The following is a 20,863-nucleotide window of genomic DNA, read 5'->3' as shown; positions in this document are numbered from 1 at the left end:
TACTGTCCCTTTAGTTACTAGGCTGTACCTCTGGCAGTGCAGTTGCTGAGCAACTTGCTTAGATCAAGTGCTGGAAGCAAACATGCTGCGTGAGTCCCTTGTGTGCGGGCACTACCAGAGTCGCCGCTTAAAATTTATGGAGTGGTCTTGGGACGAACTGGGTGGCAAGGTGCAGACTGCACTTCAGCCTGGTGTGCTGGGAAAACTGTTTGGATTGCTCTATATCCGCAGGAGAATACAACGTGCACACAGTTTACGCAACAGTCAAAGCAGGGTCAACTTGAACAACTTTGAACCTTGGCCTTCCACTGAAGACAAATTTACTTTTGAGAAACATCTCCAGAATAAAGTTAAATGGCAAAATGCGACTCGACTCTTCAGTGTGACTCACGGAGTAAGATCAGGCCAAAGGGTATACTTTATAATATATCTTAATAAACAACTTCTTGATATGATTTCATCTCATGAAATCCACAGGAGATTTTAAAATCCACAGGAATGATTTTAAAGTCACTCTCCTCCCATTTTCAGTGATTTAATGGTTCAGGTTGGAAGCACAGTGTTTTACCTTGAGAGTGTCGAGTGTGCCGTCTTCTTTGGCTAGGACGCTGCCTGTGATTCCTAAAATACTGACCACATTCACTCTCACCCCCACATTACTACTGCGGACGCCTGCTGTGCACAGCGTCATCAGCTGGTCGGGAGTCATGCACTGTTGAAAGAGAAGGAGAGAGTGTTTAGCGTGTGAAACTCGGCCAATTCCAACAGCACATGCCTTGGGATCGGCGAGAATCTCTTGTACCGGCGGCACGACTCTGCAAGTGACAGGAACACTGGGTGGGCAAGTTATTAAATATTCTAAACACTCCGAAAAACAACTAATTCTGCACCAGGATGAGGCCTGCTCACGTCACTGTCACCACTTACTCTATCATGGCTGGGAGCCTGTAAAAGAGCCTTCAGTTCCTGTTTGTCTCGTGTGAAGATTTTCGTTCAAATGTAGACAGACCAAAGAGATTCTAACTTCTGTTCAACATTGGTCACCAAAAAAAAGAAAACGTTTTGAAAATGGAAATAGGATCATGCAGCTTTACTAAAAATGGGCTGAACCTACACAAGGCAAGAGCTAACTCTTGAGATTTCTGTGCTATGGTAGATTATTAAAGATTGTAAAATGCTTTCAGTTACGTAGAGTTTCCATCACATAGGATAACTTGTACTTTAAGCTGATTTGACTTCATTTTTGGCCGCACCATGCAGCATGTGGCATGTGGGATCTTCATTCCTCGACCAGGAATCGAACCCGTGCCCCCCGCATCCCTGCATTGGAAGCATGGAGTTTTAACCACTGGACTGCCAGGGAAGTGCCTTAAGCTGATTTGCACACACTCATGGATGCAGGTATCATAAGAGTGCAAACGTCACCTTCCATTTCACAGAAACTGAAGGTCAAAAGTTTTGTTCCTGGAAAAAAATTAAAAGAATAAAATTTAAAGATATACATTAGAGGCCAACATCATATACTATATTTAATAGTAAAACATGAGCGACTTTCTGTTAGACTCTGAAGGAAGGCCAAGTCTGGAGAGCACTGCTCTAGAGGCGTGGCCATGCAATGACTAAGGAAGGAAGGATGGAAGACAGCCCATAGGAGGAAAGGAGGCCCAAGAACTGCAAAGCCAGGTTCCTGGGAAGAGTCTCCACGTGGATTCTGAAATCACCCAGAATCATATGGGACCAGTAACAAACAACAGGGTCCAACAGCAGGAATCTTCAAGCAACGAGTGGCCCCTGGGGATGGTGGGTGACTGTAACTGAGAGGTAGGTGGCGTGGTCTAATGACATGTTACTCAAAACTGGAGGATTTTAGAAAGGAAGAAGTGAGCATGCTTTAGATCTGTGATTCTCAAACATCAGTGTGTACGACCGTCGCCTGGAGAACTGGTTAAAACACAGACACTGTTGGGTGCCTCCCCAGAGCTTCTGCTTCAGTAGATCCTGGGATCTACCCTTTAATACAAAAAGGAAAAAGACCACCAACTCAATAGCAAAGCTGGCAAAAGACAGGGAAAGTCACAGAAAAAGAATGCAAAAGCCCTCAAAAGACATGAAACGATCTCCAACCTCCTCATAATAAAAGAAATGCAGATTAAAATTGAGACACAATTTCTCGCCCAACAAACCAGTAAAAATTCAACATTTTGACAACATATTCTTCTGGTGAGGGTGTGACAATACAGGCACTCTCCAACAGTGCTGGTGGAGATTCGAAGCGGCTCAGACTTCTAAGGGGGACGAGAGCAATGCCTGGAGCAGAGCTACTGATGTGTCTGTTCTCTGAGCCGCAGCCCATCTCTAGAAATCGGCCCAAAGACATAATGGCAAAAACACAAGGGAACTTCGGTAGAAGTGCTACTCGTTGTGGTTCTATGTGTAATAGCAAAAGACTGGAGAGAACTAAAAAATCCATCAATGCCAACATGGTGAATAAATATGGAATATGTCCACAATGGAGGGCTATCAAGCTGTAAAAAGAACTGAGAAACAGGTCGACATACTATGATGACTAATAAGAGAGAAAAGCAAAGTGCAGAAGCATCCTTTTAAGAAAAAGGGTGAAATACAAATACACACATATTTTGCTTATGTTGTTCTTTTGCTAAGTTTTCTGAAAAAAGAACAACAGAATGATAAATAAAAACATCAATAAGGATGATTACCAATGGCACAAAGGAAGGAACAGGGGCAAATGGACAGAAACTAGGCATCCCTCTACATATACTTGTGTGTGTGTGCATATAAAATATACATAAAACTTACCATTTCAACCATTTTAAAATGTATAGTTCCGTGGCAGGAAGTACATTCACACTGCTGTGTAAGCGACTATCACCACCATCCATCCCCAGGACTTTGTCATCATCCCATACTGCAACCCTCAACCTATTAAACGATATCTCTCTGAGCCCCTGGTAACTACTCTTCTACTTTCCGTCCTTACAAATTTAATTATTCTAGGTCCCTTATAGAGGATTCATATGATACTCATCCTTTTGTGTCTGGTTATTTCACTTAGCATAATGTCTTCATGGTTCGTCCATGCAGTAGTATGTACCAGAACTTCAGTCCTCTTTAGAGCTGAATAATACTTCAAAGTATGTATACACCATGTTTTCCCCTGAATATATCCTGCTTTAGTTTTAACTCTGAAATTGGGTAAATATTTTATATAATTAAAAAAGAAAAATTAGAGCAATCAAAAAATGCTTTAAAAAAAAGCTGAAACTGAAACTAACTTTATAACAAACCACACAAGAGAATTTGTTCAAAGCAACTTTAAAGCATAGTAATTTGTACAGTCCTAGAGGGATTTTTCTTCCTAAGGACAAAAAAAACCACAAAGAAATCTTAAACTGCATCCAGCAGTGTTAATGTTAGTAATAACAGCATTACTTTGAAACTAGTAACGATATGCCATACGATGAAGTAAATAATAATGAGTTCATAATGATACTTAAAAAAATTCACTGATGCTTTTTAGAGACTGCTAGGAAACCAACTCCTTTTCTGGGAAAAAGGGTTGGGTGGGGAGAGAGACCCATATCCTACCTTTTTTGGTATGAAGTGTATTCCAAAGTTACCAAAAATTGATGAAATAACAAGTTCTTACTTATGGAAGAATCACAGCTAATCAATGTAAAAGGAACGACAAAATTAGGGTATCTTTATCTTGCAAACCCTGATGAAATAATGGATCTATATAATAATCACTGGTTGCTACAAGTGAATCTATAGATATTAAGATTTTAATATCATTATTTTACAACAGTGATGTATCACTTGTGATATAAAATATACATACACCACAATGAATTTTGTCTAAAAACTCAGATCCTGAATCTAATTAAGGCTCTAGACGTACCCCTCAATTTGTAGGAGATATGGAAGACAGACAGACCCGTTAAATAAACAGCATTGTTTAGCCAGCCACATGTGAGAATGGGGGAAATTCTTTAGGACCAATGGTAACTTACTCAATGGAAATATAGTATGAGGAAAGGCGGGCAGGTAGGGGAGATGTTTTAGATTCAGAGATTTAAGAATTTGTCAACATGCGAAAAATTGTTGTCTAGTTGCTCAGTCGTGTCTGACTCTTTGTAGCCCCATGGACTGTAGCCCACCAGGCTCTTCTGTCCATGGGCTTTCCCAGGCAAGAATACTGGAGTGGGTTGACATTTCCTTGTCCAGAACTAAAAATTACTGAATTACATACTTTAAATGTGAGAACTGTATGGTATGTGAATTATAAAAAAATATGTATTTAAGAGACCAAAATATCAACTAAGAACAATATGTGGATACTGCTTAGATGCTGATTTGAACAAACCATTAAAAAAGAGAGACATTTTTAAAGCAATTAGGGAAAACTGAACTCAGACTGCCTATTAAATGAGAATTTTAAAACATCTGTTAATTTGGAGGTTTGAGATAATGGTAATGTGGTTAAGTTTTTTAAAAGTTCATTTTCTGTCACAGACAACATAATGAAGCACACAATAGAACATTCATGGGTGAAATAACATGATTTGCCTTAACTACTCCAAGAAGCAAAAACGAAAATGTAGGGAAAGTGAAAGAAACAAGAAAGTCAAGACGGGCCTTCCCTGGTGGTCCAATGGCTAGGAATCTGCCTGCCAAGGCAGGGGACGGGGCTTCGATCACTAGTCTGGGAAGCTTTATGTGTCACGGGCAACCAAGCCCGTGCGCCACAACTACAGAGCTCACGCGCTGCAACCAGTGAAGCCCACGCGCCCTAGAACTCGGGCTCCGCAACAAGAAGTGCCAACGCAATGCGAAGAGGCCCGTGAACCCCAACTACAGAACGGCCCTCACCTGCTGCAAGTCGAGAAAGCCCGTGCACAGCCGTGAAGCCCAGCGCGGCCAAAAAGAAAGAAAACAAACAAAGACTGACTTGCTGACACTACGTGGAATGCTTGCAGGTAACTACTATCATCTCTGCTTTTCGTGATGTTTGAAAATTTCCTTCACGGAAAGTAAAAAAATAAAAGCAAAAAGGCACCTATCAGAGAGGCGCAGACAAGTCACTGTGGAGTACCTGGAGGACATGCTTGAAAATTTCTGTACTGCAGTATTTCAAAAACAGACAAATGGCTTTCAGAGAAAATACAACATACATATGTCAAATACATTATATCAATAAAAAGAAAATTGTATAGGGGACTCCCCCGGTGGTCCAGGGTTAAGAATCTACCTTATAATGAGGCAGGGGATGAGGTTGGTCAGGGAACTAAGCTCCCTCGTGCCAAGGGGCAACTACTGAGCCCGAGCACCACAGCTAGAGAGAAGCCCCTGTGCCGCAAGGAAAATGATTCCACACCCGCAACTGAGGCCTGAGGCAGCCACAAGCAAAACAAATGGGTAAAACTATGCTCTGGTGGCAGAGTGGCGACAAGGAGAAGATTTCATTTTTATGCTTCAAGTACTTTTGTTTTCACTTTACAAGGAACAAGCATTACTCTTCTAATAGAAATGCTTCAAAAAATTATTAAACTTTGCCTCCATTATACAGAAGCTTTGCTAGTTTCATGTAAAAAACTTTAAAATCTTACCTGAGGAATGTTCTTGGAGGCCATTGTTTGCAAAAGGGCTCTCAAGGCACTACTTATGGCTTCTAAAAAGTCAACGTGCTTAGCAAAATCTAAAACACAAAAGTGAAACATAAATTTGTCTCTTCCTAAGAAGACTGAGTTTTTAGAAAAAGTCAAAACAAAGCATTGTTAAATGTTAATATATGCTACTATAATAAAAACACTTTGATATTTAAGCCCAAACTTCCAGTGAACAGCCCCCTGCGAACTGAATATTTGAGTCTGAAAGATGACCACAATTGAAAGAATCCTGACAGTCTTCAACTTGTAGATACTGAATTTCCACTTAACTCACACTTTAGCACACAATAAACCTGAGTGGGCCACTGTAGATGGAAGTCAGCTTTTCACTGATCGCTATCACTGTGCTGGGCAGACGGAGGGTGGAGTCGTCACCCAAATCAGAGTGCCGCCTGGCAACTGCCCAGCCTGCGAAGTATCGCAAGTGCAGGGCCAGGCCACCATGCTTCTCTGCTTTTCAGTGGCTTTCGTGGTTTTTACTGACCCACCTTCCCCTTCCCACTTTGGTTCATTTTTACTCCTTTTTTATTGTCCCTTCTTCTCATACAGGACAGAACACAACAGCAATCAACAATTATGCGAACAAAGCCATGCAGCAGGGTGAGGGCCACTACGTAAGCTGGCTCCCTCCCTGCTTCAGTGGGAAGGGAAAGTGACTGATGCACGTGATATGTTATGTTTTCCAAAAACAGCCACCACAGTGCTTCCAGTTCTGCATGATTCTGCAGAACCCTGCCACTTCCCACAAAGACGTGGAGTCTATTTCCCCTCCCCTTGAACCTGGGTGGGACTTTGTGGCTTCTTCAACCAAGAGAATATGAAAAGTGGCAGGCTGGGTGGTAGAAGGCATGACTTCCACCCGATTCACATGTGTTTGCTCTCTCCTCTCTCTCAGTTCTTGCTTTTGGAAACGCCATCATGTTAAGGTCACATGAAGAGGTCACCTGTGGGTGTTGTGGCTGACAGCTCCATGCTACCAGACATGTGAGCAGACAGACCTCAGACGAGTCTGCCTCTCAGTCTTTTGACAGAGGCCCCGGCTAGGGTTTCTTAACCTCAGCACTGTGGACACTTTGGACCAGGTGACTCTTTGTGGTGTGTGTGAGGTGCCCTGTGCACCAGGATATTTAACAGCATCTCTGGCCTCTACCCTTTAGATACCAGTTGCTGCTGCTAAGTCGCTTCAGCCGTGTCCGACTCTGCGCAACCCCATAGATGGCAGCCCACCAGGCCCTGCCGTCCCTGGGATTCTCCAGGCAAGAACACTGGAGTGGGTTACCATTTCCTTCTCCAATGCATGAAAGTGAAAAGTGAAAGTAAAGTCACTCAGTTGTGTCGGACTCTCAGCGACCCCACAGACTGCAGCCCACCAGGCTCCTCCGTCCATGGGATTTTCCAGACAAAGAGTACTGGAGTGGGGTGCCATTGCCTTCTCCTTAGATACCAGTAGCACCTCCCAAATTATAACAGCAAAAACTGCCAACAGACATCGACAGAAGTCCTAGGAGGCAAAAACTGCTACTAGTTGAGAACCTCTGTCCTAGACATCGTGGAGTAGAGAAAACCACCTCCACTGGACCCTTTCTAAATCCCTCCCCCATAGAAACCATGAGAAAAACATTATATGTGATTACTGCAGTTTCAAGCCACAAGGTTTTGGGGTGATCTGTTATGTGGCAGGAGACACCGTGGCTTTCTCCCCTGTGGGGCGTGTGGCCGTATAAAGATACTGATGCCCCCTCTTCGGCTGCACGAGAGCGAGGCAGCTTCTGCACAGACTGGAATCAAGGACTGCTATCTCTTTGGGCTCTCTCATTTTCAGATCTATGCCATGCACAGAGGCAGGGAATTCCTATAAGTATCACAGAACAGGTACCAGGATTCTTTAGGGTCAGACAGAACAGGGAAAGAATGCAGCCTTTGACACGATGTGACCTCTCATCCTGGTCTTAGCCAGAGAATATTAGAAGCCAGAGAAGTGGTAGCTCCTCAGAAGGGTCCTTCCATACTAACTAACGTGACACCTCATACCACTCTGCTCTGAGTTTTTCCTGTCTGGCCAGAATGACATCAAACCTTTATTTATGTGAGAATGCAAACTCCATGAGCATAGCAACCTTGCCTATCTTGTTCACGCCTGGATCCCTTGGACCTAGCACAGTGCATGGCATTAAGTCAGTCAATAAATAGTTGTTAAAAGAAGGAAGGCCCCAAGGGCTTCCCTCGTGGTCCAGGGACTAAGACTCCAAGCTCCCAATGCAGGGAGCCTGGGTTTGACCCCTGGTGAGGGAACTAGATCCCACATGCTGCAACTGAGTTCACACGCTGCAACTAAAACTCCTGCATGCCACTACCAACTTTGAAGATCCCGAGTGCTACAACGAATACCTGGTCCAGCCAAATAAATAAACAAAAATAATTTTTTTTAATTTAGGAAAAACAAAAAAGGAATGCTCCTGAAAAACTTTCTAAACCTCTAAATCTCAGTGTCCTTATCAGGAAAGTGGGATGATAATGCCTAGCTCATCAAACCTAGTACTTAACAGGTAGGTCCTCAAAAGCTGGCATAAAATTGTTACTATTAAAGTTCCAAAAGTCACCACACTGGCTCTGAAAAGTAACTTATGTTTGATTAAAGCTGTAAGTGTAACCCTGGATGTTTGTGAGCTGCACAGAACACAATTGAGATTCAAAACCCTAATCTAAACCACACTACTATTTTATATTACATGAAATTCACATGTTCCCTCTATTTGGAAGATTTTTACTTAATTCATATTTCTGGTCATCTACCCCAAATTAGGGGAGGAAGTTCAAATGACTCTGCCTTTCTGACAAATTCTCAGTGAAAGGTCAGCAACACACGATGTTGGCAAAAGAAGCTAAGCGATTCGAAATGTTTTTCACCTCTCAACAACTTTGTATAGGAGCTGAGAATTTGCAGCACACCTAAATGCAGGTAAATAGTCAACCCACAAGTAATCAAATCGCAAATTATTTTTAATTTTACAGACCTATTTTCAACGTTGACATGGAATAAAAAGCATATCCCAGGACGGGAGCTACGACTATTTTAATTGTAATGAGAAGAAGCTTTCTGCTTCCCAAAACCTAGGGAAACAGGGAATCCTAAATGATTTTAGAACCCATGTAATGGAACAAATGACAAACTGACCCAATCTGAAAATAAAACATTGCTAAGAATCTCTTGATGTTCTGAAGATCAATATTTTAAATGAAGGAGACAAAGATACAGGTGTTTTGAATGCAAGGGCCAGATTCTACTAAAAACTTTTTCCTTTTATCTCTGATGTCAGCCACAAAAAGCCTATACAGGTACGTATCACAAATTTTATAACTATTCAGACTGCATTTAAGCATTAAGATGAAAGTAAGTTAAATACAATACAGCTGTACCATCCTCATACATTACTTTCAAACATGGTAACACAAAAATGTAGAGAACTTTAGCTCCATTCTCCCCACCAAATTCCTCAGTAACAGTTCACATTATCCACCCAGAACTCACAGGGTTACATGACTTAAAAATCCCAAATGTCTGGGAGGACTATATAAGAATACTGTCTCTAAATATAAAATTTCACTCTGATAAAACGGTTATATCAACAAAGCTATGAAAGTGAAATTTATTAAAAGATCAAAGTGTTTAATTATACTTTCCCACAATTCAGAAACTTTTCATTATTTCTCTAAGACTCGACTTGTTATGGTTTTGCTGTGACCTTTCCCGGCAATAAATGGGGATGTACCAGTGACCACAAGCAGCTGGCTGAACCAGGAGAAACACGCCTCAGTGTTTTCTCTACAGCCGAGGGGCAGAACACATCCACTTATTTCCTGTGAAATAAACTCTTCAGGCTGGCAGGAGACGGAGCCAGCGGGACCTTGACTGGACTCTCCTTGAGAAATGGCCCAGAGGGAAGAGATGGCAATACAAGGGGTCACTCAAGTTAAGCAGGTCTTGGGAGCACTAAGAGACGTGGGTAAGTCCTGCTCACCGGGGGCTTGGCTGTGGACCCTCCTGTGTGTCCCTGCTCCCTGCAGGGAGCCCACGGGAATGGGTGGACGGGAGTGGGCATGAGCGGTAGCAGCGCTCTGCCAGGCACCCTCCATAGGACACTCTGCTGGGCTGACAGGAGCCATCCCCTGTACTTCTCATGCCATCCAGGTCTCTTTAGGTTTACTTCCTAAAAAAAATTGTGGCGTTCTTCACATCGTGTGGAATCTTAGTTCTCCGACCAGGGACTGAACCCATACCCCCTACATTGGGAGGTGAAGTCTTAGTCACAGATCACCAAAGAAGTCCCCAGATCTCTTAGGTTTATAAGACTGGGAAAGAAATACAAAGCTTTAGTCATCACCTGGCCAGCTTCCATGGACAGTCACCTCTGCACTCCAGAGCTGGCTCAGTCCAGGCTCGGAATGGGAATGGCACTGCTCATATCCTGTCTATGTCCTGTCTTACATATGGATGGGCCTGGTTTTCACATGATGGCACCAGCTAAAGAATACATAGCCTGAGATCACTTGAAAACTCTATCTATAAACTGACAAATGCTGACAACTATATAATGAGTTTCTGAACATTTATTTACTTAATCTTTAAAAATTAATCTAGAACTTCTAAAACAGGTACCATTAAATACACAGAACCTCTTCATAGAGAGCAAAATAGATGTTTTAAAGTATCAGGGATCCGGCTTCCCTAGTGGCTCAGTGGTAAGAATCTGCCTGCCAATGCAGGAGACACGGGTTCGATCCCTGATCCGGGAAGATCCCACATGCCTCAGAGCAACTAAACTCATGCACCACGCTACTGAGTCTGTGCTCTAAACCCTGGGAGCCACAGCTACTGAAGCCCCATGAAGACCATGCTGCTCTGAAACAAGAGAAGCCACGGCAGTGAGAGGCCTGTGCACCGCAACTAGAGAAAAGCCTGCATGGCAGCGAAGACCCAGCAAAGCCAAAAAAAAAGGAAAGAATCTGGGAACAACTTTTGAAGGACTGTTTATACAGAAACTTGTATTTAGTCAAAAGTGACCTTATTTTGATCTTCTAAGAATTTCAGCTCTTGGATTCAGTGTTCTAAGAAGGGGAAATGTTAAAACAGTTTTGCAAAGAATTAGAGCAGATTCGTATCTCCCATATTAACCCTCACTCCAGACATACATGCAGGGTAAAGTAACGTGGAGAATTTTCCTTTACTATGTAAAATACTCTATTTCCTCAGATGTACAAAGAGTCACAGGTGTAGAAAACAAACTTATGTTACCAGGGGGATGAGAGGAGAGGGATAAATTGGGAAATTGGGACTGACATATATACACTACTATTTATAAAACAGATAACTAAGGACTTACTGTATAGCACAGGGAATTCTACTCAATACTCTATAATGGCCTATATGAGAAAACAATCTAAAAAAGAGTGGATATATATATATATATACGCACAGCTGATTCACTTTGCTGTATGGCAGAGACAAACACACTACTCCAGTAAAATAAAAAAAAAATATATAGCATATTTACCTGGCTGAGAAAAAAGCAGTTGTGACAGGTGCTGTGCAAGCGTCTGAAGGGCAGCAGGTCCTCCCAGATGGTCCACATCCAGAAGGGAGACGAGGCTCTGGAGACACACGAGGGCTCTGCACTGTATAGTGTTCATTCTGGAAAGGAAGAAAGAGAATGCTGTCTGGGCCTCTCACGGTGACCTGACAGAGCTCAGCACTGACGTTGAACCCAGGCATCCGGTTCTGATGGGGACCATCTGTAAGCAGAAGGAGGTCTCGGGCAGCTGGCAAGAACGCTTAAGGTGAACTGTGAATCTGACCAGATCAAACTGCTTGAGCACTCAAGGCCTCGGAGGCACAGTAAACTGATGAGTCGTATGGAATCTGCTTGAGAAAAATTTCTGTGTGTGCCAGCATCTTTAAAGCCTATTTTTAAATGTGAAACATGACCCACATAAAGCGCTCAGGAATATATAGAGTTTGATAGTTTACAAAGCAAACACTGGTGCACCTGGATAAGAATGTTAGCGCTATTCACAATACTCAAGACACGGAAGCAACCTCAATGTCCATCAGCAGATGAATGGATAAAGAAGATGTGGCGTATTTATCCAATGGAATCTTACTCAGCCACAAAAAAGAATGAAATAATGCCATTTGCAGCAACATGGGTGGGCCAGGAGATTATCATACTAAGTGAAGTAAGCCAGAAAAAGACAAATGTATTATATTGCTTATAGGTGAAATCTTAAAAAAAAAAGATACAAATGAACTTATTTACAAAACGGAAATAGACTCACAGACATAGAAAACAAACTTATGGTAACCAACAGGGAAAGGCGAGGAAGGGTAAATTAGAAGTTTGGGATTAACATATACACACTACTCTATATAAAACAGATATCCAATAAGGACATACTGTATAGCCCAGGGATCTCTACTCAATATTTTGTAATAACCTAGAAGGAGGAAATCTGAAAAAGAATACATATATATAACTGAATCGCTCTGCTTATACCTGAAGCTAACACAACACTGGAAACCAACCCTACTTCACTAGGAGGAGGAAAAAAAGAAATGCTTCTCGCACGCTCACAGCCACCCATCCCCTCCCTGTCACACCCACCTCCCTGACCCCCAAAGCGAGGGGGTCTGACCCTTTGTGACCCCATGAACTACACAGTCCATGGAATTCTCCAGGCCAGAATACTGCAGTGGGTAGCCTTTCACTTCTCCAGGGGACCTTCCCAACCCAGGGATCGAACCCAGGTCTCCCACATTGCAGGCGGATTCCTTACCAGCTGAGCCACAAGGGAAGCCCAGGAACCATCTATGTATGCACCTCTCAATGAACTACTCACTATTTTGTGAGTGGTTCCAGTTCGGATGCTTTTTACTGCTGTATGTATTCTATTGTATGAGCATGTCGGCACTGACTTATCCATTCTGCCTCCGATGGACACTGAGGTTGCTTCCAAGTTGGGGCAACTGTGAGCCACACTGCTATGAGCATTCTCCTCCCTTAGGGCACATATGCGCTCACTTCTCTAGGGAACACTCACAAGATACAGGACTAGAACTCTCGAATGCAGGGGGAGTCGGCATCTTCTGTTTAATGGTCCATCATTTCCGATAATAACATAATGACAAATGGTTTTGAAAGGAGAAATGTTCTTACTTTCTAATCAAAGGTTTCCAAGTGGGGCTCCTAGAGCACACGTCAACTGCAACGCTGTTTGGAAAGGCAGTTTTGTCAAAAATCTAAATTTAAGAAAGACAGTAAGGCAAACGTTACAAGGAAAGGTTTTTTTCTGAACACATGATTCCTTTATAAAATCCCAACTTCTAAGTGAGATGGTTAGGCTTGATAAGCTTCAGCCCACCTCCAGTGCTGTTCACTGTCTCACTTTCCGTATCTCACCCATCGCCCACACCTGGAGTGGATTGACACACTTCCTCTGTGCACAGAAAGAATGGCTTTCTGAAACCTCGATGCTCTAGAGTGAGCCCAGACTGAAAACCGATTACCTTCTTTGGGAGGAGGTGGTGGGTGAGAGCCGTGTGAACCTCATGGGAGAGGCAGAGGGGAGAGAGCAGCTGCCCACCGCATTCACTGAGGGCATTCTCCATAAACGCATCGCTTTCATCACTGCTAGAAAGCTCTTCCCATTCGTCGTCTGTGGGATCTGGGAAGAGTGCAGATCACAGAGAACTGGACTGTTTAAGATAATCTGCATGGAAGTGCCCGCCCAGTGCCGGGGAGGATATCTAAATGGGAACACACCTTCACTGCAGCACATGTTCACAATGATTTCCAGAGCTGTCTGCTGAGCTGTCAGCAATGCTATGGTCTCTCTCAGCTCCTTGTCGGTGGGCTAAAAAAAAAAAAAAGGCAAACGACCAACGCTCACCCCAAGGTTTAGAAAACTATTTTCAGGTGGCTTTCTTTAGTTAAAGCCCACTAAATGGTATTTGCACTTGGAACAGGAGACCTGGCGGCAGGGGTGGGTGAGCAGAAGAAGAGTCCTAACGGGCTGAAGGACACGCAGGCATTACGATTCCGCGCGGCACTGTGCGCCACACCACTGTTCACTGGGTTCCCATCTCTCTGCACGGCTTCTCTAAGTGCTGCTTAGTTAGCTGGGGAGAACAGATAAATATTCAGGAATTCTGAACTGAATTCACCCTGAAACTTGATGTACTGTGTTAAGAAGTGGCTCAGCATACAAAGATTAAAACAAGGGTTCGTTATAGACGCCAGGCACTTATACACAACAAACCTGCCTTTAGATGCTTAGATGTCTTCCCAGAAAAGTCTGTGCTAACCAGAATTACTAACAGGCCCTTATGTGACCAACAGAGTTTGGCTAAGGAGCAGATGGGTTTGCCGCATTCTGGCTTTCTCTGAAGACTGCAATAAAGCATTCCTTTAAGACTGAAGAAAAAGGGAGACTTTTTCTTGAGGAAATAAATAATGTGAACCTAACATCAATTAACAGTCTCAAAATGGGTTGCATAAATTTGTATGACCTTAATTCTCAAGTCACCTATGAAAAGTGAAATAGCTATACTGCTATTCCAAAGTAGTGCACAAGCTAAAAAATGATGTATATTTTGTTGTCTGGATGATTCCCAACCTCAAAAGTTTCTATTAAAAATTGTCTTTTCAATGGTTGTGCAATATTCCCTTAAATGAATGTTTTATAATTTATAAGCATTCCTCTAGTGTGGAAAAATTCACATTACTTGGTTATATTATTTCCTCAGATTTACTGGATCAAAGGTTAAAAACACGTCTACAGATCCTATGACATATTTCTGTTCTCCTTTTCCAGAATGTTCATACTCATTTATAATCCTCCAGCAACTCCCTGTGCAATGAATTAACTGTAATTTTGAAACATACTCTTAAAAAATAAAAAAGCAGACTGCTAATTTAGTAGACAGACTTTAGGAATCCCTACATTTATGTTCCTTTTATTACGGGCAAGAATGTATCCAAAATTTATTCTTCTGCTGTGCTGTGCTGAGTGGCTCAGTCCTGTCCGACTCTTTGAGACCCCATGGACGATAGCCCACCAGACTCCTTCCTCTGTCCATGGGGATTCTCCAGGCTAGAATTCTGGAGTGGGTTGCCATACCCTCCTCCAGGGGATCTTCCCAACCCACGGATCGAACCCAGAAAATTTATTCCTATTCACTTCATACGTGTATGCTGAGACTCTAAATAAGACACACCCTTGCTGGCCTCTCATCCACTTAACATGTATGAAGATCCGGCATGAAACAACTCTGAAAGAAGTTCCATTTCTTTACCTGACTTTCCTGCTCAGAACAATCCCCTGCTTCTTACTGTTACCAAACTGACATAAAGAACCAAGCTAGAGGAAATGTTATGACAGCTGAGATTTGCTTCAAAGTATTCAGTAGTGAGAGGGGAGAGTAGGTAGGGAAGCAGATGAAAGAAAATAGACCATGATTTGATGATTGCTAACTGTGGAAGCCAGGGAAGGAGTGTTCTACTTCTGCGTGTTATGGCAACAACTTGGGTTGGTTCTCTCCTTCCCGGTTTGTGATTACACTTGCACAAGCCACTGGGCAGCGTGCAAAGACCTGAGCTGCCTGCCTGTGAATCTGTATTCCTGGCACGTGGCAGCAGGATGCTTAGCACCCTACTGGCACCAAAACACTGGCTCTCTGACCAGCATGTTAATCACCCAGTCTGCTCAGCCACGGTGACAGACTTTGAAAAGTGAGCTTTTGTTAGGAGAAACCACTGCATTTTCTAAGCACCAAAATTCTATCTGTAAGTAATACTTGAGAATGTGTATCTCTAAATAACAGTTAAACACTGATACTTTCAAATAGTGGCACTTCATCTTGGTGGACTGGGATCCCAATCCCCACTCACCCATTCCCTGGAGGGTCCCCCAGAAGCAAAGCTGGAGATGGGGCAAACCCGCAGGGGTGGTTCTTCTCCCACCCCCAGCCAGGGACATCCGATCTCTCAGAGTCCCCAGGCAGCCCAAGTGGAATTCCCACTGCTCCCCTGATGGGATTTTGGGGTGGGGAAACGCAGTACAGATGTGTCCATCAGGATAAAGTGACCTGGTCAGCGCGATGCCAGCCCCTGCGGAAGAGCCTCCGAGCGCCAATCTTTTACACCTGACGCTCCACACGAGAACCCCAGATCAGTAACTTACCTCCACGTGGCACCTGAGAAGGTGTTGCTGGGGTTCTATCAACACCCTTTGGGATGAAAAGGCTCACAGCTATGCCTTTGTCTATCTTGTTTACCGACTTTAAACTCTACCCACTCTGACTCAGATGCACAAGAGAGATATGATACGGAGTTGCCAAGCAACTCAAGGGCAGGAGGGACTTTTCATTTTTGTGTTCAACCCAGCACTTAACACAAAGCTTTGCACCTAACAGCCATTCACGGGGACTGAGAAAACAGCTCTTAACTACATTTGAGTGCTTTAGAACACCACCAATTCAGCTTTACAAGACTTCGTGTATGTAAGAAGGTGGTACGCTGATAAGTTTATGCCCATTAAGAATTCTTTAGGGACTTCCTTGGCGTTCCAGTGGTTAGGACTCTGTGCTTCTAATGCTTCTAATTAATGCTTCTAATAGGACTCTGTGCTTCTAATGGGTTCAATGTGTGGTTGGGGAATTAAGATCCCACAGGCCACGTTGCTGTTGTTGTTCAGTCACTAAGTCATGTCTGACTCTTGTGACCCCACGGACTTGTAGCCCACCAGGCTACTCTGTCCATCGGATTCTCCAGGCAAGAGTACCAGAGTGGTTGCCATTTCCTTATCCAGGGGATCTTTCTCACCTAGGAATCAAACCCAGGTCTCCTGCATTGCAGGCAGACTCTTTACCAACTGAGCTATGAGGGAATCCCACATGCCATGTGGTGTGGACAGAAAATAAATTTTAAAATGTTTAAAAAGAATTCCTTAAAAATAAATCTATCCAAACTCGAAGACACTGACTTAAGACACTTCTCAGGTTCAGTTTCTCATACACGAATTAGGACAGGCCACACGTGCGACGGTAGAGAGGGTGAGAGGACATCCCTAGAGTCCTTCCAGTTCAAGCATCACCATCCTTCCCTAGAATGACTTCGGCAGCCCCTGACTGGTTCTCCTGCCTCCAGGCCCCTCGAACAACACTAACCTGCTTTCACCATGCTGTCTGCCCCATCCTTTCAGACGGCTCAGGTCTGCCAAGCCTCTTCTGAGAGTCTCTTCCTTTCTGCTCCCATTAGGGCTGAGTCAGCTGTGCCTACTCACTCAGAAGTCTGGGCACAGACCTATCACTGCTCTTAGCACAGGTACTATAATAAGTTAAAATTACGTGTCCATCCTTACAAGATGGAAAAGGTCCCTGAAGACAGGAAATACGTCTTATCATCTTTCTACCAGTAGCCTCTGGCACAGTGCCTGGGACTCAGCGTAAGCATAGAAAACGCGCACCTCGATGAATAAAGCCCAGCTCGACGTCCTCCCTGGCTTTCTGAGGACTTGCTCTCCTCCTTGGGAAAAATGTTTTCCCAAAGAACAGCTCCATCTCTACCGATGGGCTCAGCTGAAAAGTTGCCTGCACTGGAGACTGGTCGCCCACACCCCAACATCACACCCAGCACAAGTAAGCCACGATTATCCAGGCTGCAAACCTACAAACCATCATTAATTCTCAGGGTCACCCTACCTCCTCTGCTCAACAGTAGTGACTAAATATAACTTTGGCTTGCTACTTTGGCTTAGTAAGGCTAAACTCTAAAGTAGAAGAGACAAGGATACAAGGGACTATCTGAGCAAAGTAAAAATCCTTTAGTTTGAAGACAGTCTGGGAGAGAGTAGGAAACTTAAGTGAGCTACAAATGTTAGGAAGAGGACCACATATTTTTCTTCTTGACCACACCATGCCACATTAGGTATCCTCGTTCACTGACCAGGAACCGAACCCATGTCCCACTGATCAGGAATCGAACCCAGGGGGTGGAGCTCAGACTCTTCATCACATGACTGCATGTTTCTCAAATACTGCAAAAGTACTGGTCTACCCATCTTTCAACTTCTCTACTATATAAATGTTTCATCTCAGATTTTTTTTTCTCCTTTGGGAGATTTCTGATGTTTTAATGAGAATTAATGGGAAAACATGGCTGTTTTTACGGAAATTCACTTCATAATTAATTGCTACAACATTTTCCTACGAAGCTTAGGATATCTATTGAAAGAAAATAGCTGTATTGATCTATGCTTGAAAGCACCAATCTGACTTACTGGAAGTAAATCTGAAATGAACGTTTTCCTTCTGACTTTCCTTCTGTGCGGAATTTCTTCCATTTCCTCATCTTCCATCAGGTCATCACCATTAGCACTCTGTAGTGTGTCCTCAGTCTCTGCAGCGGTTTTTATCCTTTGAGTTTCAGCCTCCTTCATTTGAATAACCGTTTCGCCAGCATCCATTTCCAGAACTTCAGATAAGATCTTTAGTATGGCATTTATGATTTCTGCCTGACTCTTGGATGGAATAATGTCCTTTAGATTCCAAACTGTGCCTGTGGAAAAAAATGAGCATGAGGACAAAGAAATCGGCTGTGAAATCTTTTATTAAATACAGTGTCTACCATATTGGTTCTAAAAGCTCAGGCATAATTTCAAGAAATCTCAGTCCTACTGCCTTTGTTGAGTTCTTATTAAATGTCAAAAAGCTCTGCCCAGAGGCAGCTCCCTTTACTGCAGCGGTCCTTCATAATCGTCTCCCGTTCCTGGCATACAATGCCTTGCCCTGATAGAGAGCCAACAGACTGAGAAAACACCGATCGAGTTTCTTTTACAATGACAAATTAAGTTGCCTCGGCTTTCTTTCATCTTAACCTGAGATGCCCTCCTGAGCAGTTTCTTACAGTCCAAGAGGGGAAACGAATGCATTAAAATTCCAAGATCTCACGGACAAACCAGGGAGCAGGTTCTTGGTGTTGCACTTGTGAAACCAGAACAACAGCTACTGCGAAGTACACTAATTTTTTAAAATGTGACAAAATAAAAATAGTTCTGCGGTATATTCTGCTATGTTAAAAAAGAACTGAAAGGAGTCAGACAGATCATTTGCAGATCCATATTAGCAGCATCATTCAATAACCAAAGAGTGAAGCAACCCAAGTGTCTACCCAAGGACGGACGAACATACACGGGGAGCTGTTTAATGTGCACAGTGTCTCAGTTTTGCAGGATGGTTACACAACAGTGTGGATATACTTAACACAACTGTACACTTAAAGATGCTTAAGAAATATCATAAAGCGATTATCCTCCAATTAAAAAAAAAACGGTTAAGAAGCGGGCGGAGCTCTCTGCTGGTCTAGCGGCCAGGGTTCGGCGCTTTCACTATGGAGGCCAGGTTCAATCCCTGGCTGGGAAACTAAAGACCCTGCAAGCAGAGCAGTGTAGCCAAAAAAAGAAAAGCTTTAAAAATGGTAAAGATGGTAAATTTTATTTTGTGTGTATTTTATCAGTTTAGGGAAAAAACAAAACATCTCTCAAGATAAATTACCTTTGAAGACCAAACAAAGGGCAGGAGGAAAATACACAGTAAGTTACCTACTACTCACATGCCATCAGATTACTTCTGTATTTAGAAATTCTGGGGAGAAGCACTGGGGGTAAAGATCTTATAGGAAAGTGAGTGGTCACGTCTGAGATGCCTGCTGTCAACTTCTGAACTCACTGCTTCATAAATAAGAGGGGGTCCTGAGAGCACTATTTCTTTATCAGACAACAGGAGTTTGTTAAATTGAAAACACATCTAATCTTATAAGGCTTTGAAACTATGTAGAATCGCTTGAATTAAAGGTTTCCATTTAAATACTAAAAATTTCAGAACAGACATAAGCACAGAAATTCCTGATGTGGTGAAATGGGGAACTGATTGAATTTTGGCCTCTTCATTTCTGCCTGCTACAAGTCACTAAAATGCACACTATCGCAAGTGGTTAACTTTTACCTGCCACCAACGTCTTCAATAGAAGATACTCCATGGAACTGACAGGAGAAAGCATTGCTGATTCCAGCACGTGCAAGGCTGGGGTACTGAAAGATTTCAGTAGCTCTGGGTTATCTTCGGTCACCGTCTGCAAACAATATGCTAGAGAGACAAAAATCAAATATTCAGAAACAAGTGAATTCCGCTAGGATAATTTAAACCAAAATGACTCAGCAAAAAAAGTTTGCATCCTTAGAACGTCTCTGAACACATTTTGTAGGAGATTCACCCTTTTCCTCAAACATAGTTCGTGCAAATGAGGCTTCCCAAATTATCAGAGCTATGAAAGACTTTTCTTTTTTCTTAACTTATAATCCTTTACAGAACTATACTTTTATAAATTAAAAGGCTCTCAATTGCCGTGACAATGTGGAATTACTATAAACACTTATAAAGATTTGGCTTCAATTTCTGTACTCATCGCAGACCTGTAGCAAACAGCCTGTAGGCTGAACACCAGTGCATGGACAAGTGTTGTCTATGACAAGCCCTAGGTTTGGGGACATTTAAAAAATTCAGCATGATCTTAAAAGTTAATTTATGATACAGCACATTTAAGAAAAAAGGTATTTTATGTAAAAATATGAGTAAATTAAGAGATGGGTAAAGTGTTAATAGACGTATGATTCATTCAGCACTTAACTCTTCTCTCGAAATTAAAACAAGATCATGGATTATAACTTGTAAATTAGAAATAATTAACTGAAAGTAGAAAACAACTGGGACTGCACGAAAAGCTTGACAGAAGAGACCTCTGACACACAAATGAGGAAGCCCAAATTTATTTTCTTTGAGATACTGCATTCCATAAAATGCATTTCTTTCCAGGTCTAAAAATTCCAAAGCAGATCATTTCCATCCAAATTAGTAGTCAAAATACATGTTATTATTGTGCTCTAGTCTGCATTCCAAAATACATTTATATACAAATCCGTATGTATGCATATATGAACATATACATATATCCAAGTGTAATTTTTTTTTCATTAAGACTACTTAAATTCACTTTAACAAAAAGCCAAGGTAAGTTGTGATTGCTAAGACAGCATGAGCTCAAAGAAAGCTGTATTAATACATA

The 20,863-nt window shown here is 42.6% G+C and overlaps 1 protein-coding gene across 1 annotated transcript in view; it reads right to left on the bottom strand.

The window, feature by feature from the left end:
• HEATR3 (HEAT repeat containing 3) overlaps positions 1 to 20,863 on the bottom strand; it is a 39,577-nt gene that overhangs the window by 8,449 nt on the left and 10,265 nt on the right. Inside the window, exons 6-13 of the mRNA XM_061387122.1 lie at positions 19,747 to 19,887; positions 18,024 to 18,301; positions 13,508 to 13,598; positions 13,252 to 13,409; positions 12,902 to 12,984; positions 11,243 to 11,379; positions 5,631 to 5,719; positions 569 to 712 (exon numbers count right to left, since the gene is read on the bottom strand). Coding sequence (XP_061243106.1) covers positions 569 to 712; positions 5,631 to 5,719; positions 11,243 to 11,379; positions 12,902 to 12,984; positions 13,252 to 13,409; positions 13,508 to 13,598; positions 18,024 to 18,301; positions 19,747 to 19,887 — 1,121 coding nt within the window. The remainder of the gene's footprint in view (positions 1 to 568; positions 713 to 5,630; positions 5,720 to 11,242; positions 11,380 to 12,901; positions 12,985 to 13,251; positions 13,410 to 13,507; positions 13,599 to 18,023; positions 18,302 to 19,746; positions 19,888 to 20,863) is intronic.

This window comes from Bos javanicus, chromosome 18 (assembly GCF_032452875.1).
Source record: "Bos javanicus breed banteng chromosome 18, ARS-OSU_banteng_1.0, whole genome shotgun sequence".
In the NCBI taxonomy this organism is placed as follows: Eukaryota; Metazoa; Chordata; class Mammalia; order Artiodactyla; family Bovidae; genus Bos; species Bos javanicus.
This window is presented reverse-complemented; position numbering and strand designations above follow the sequence as displayed.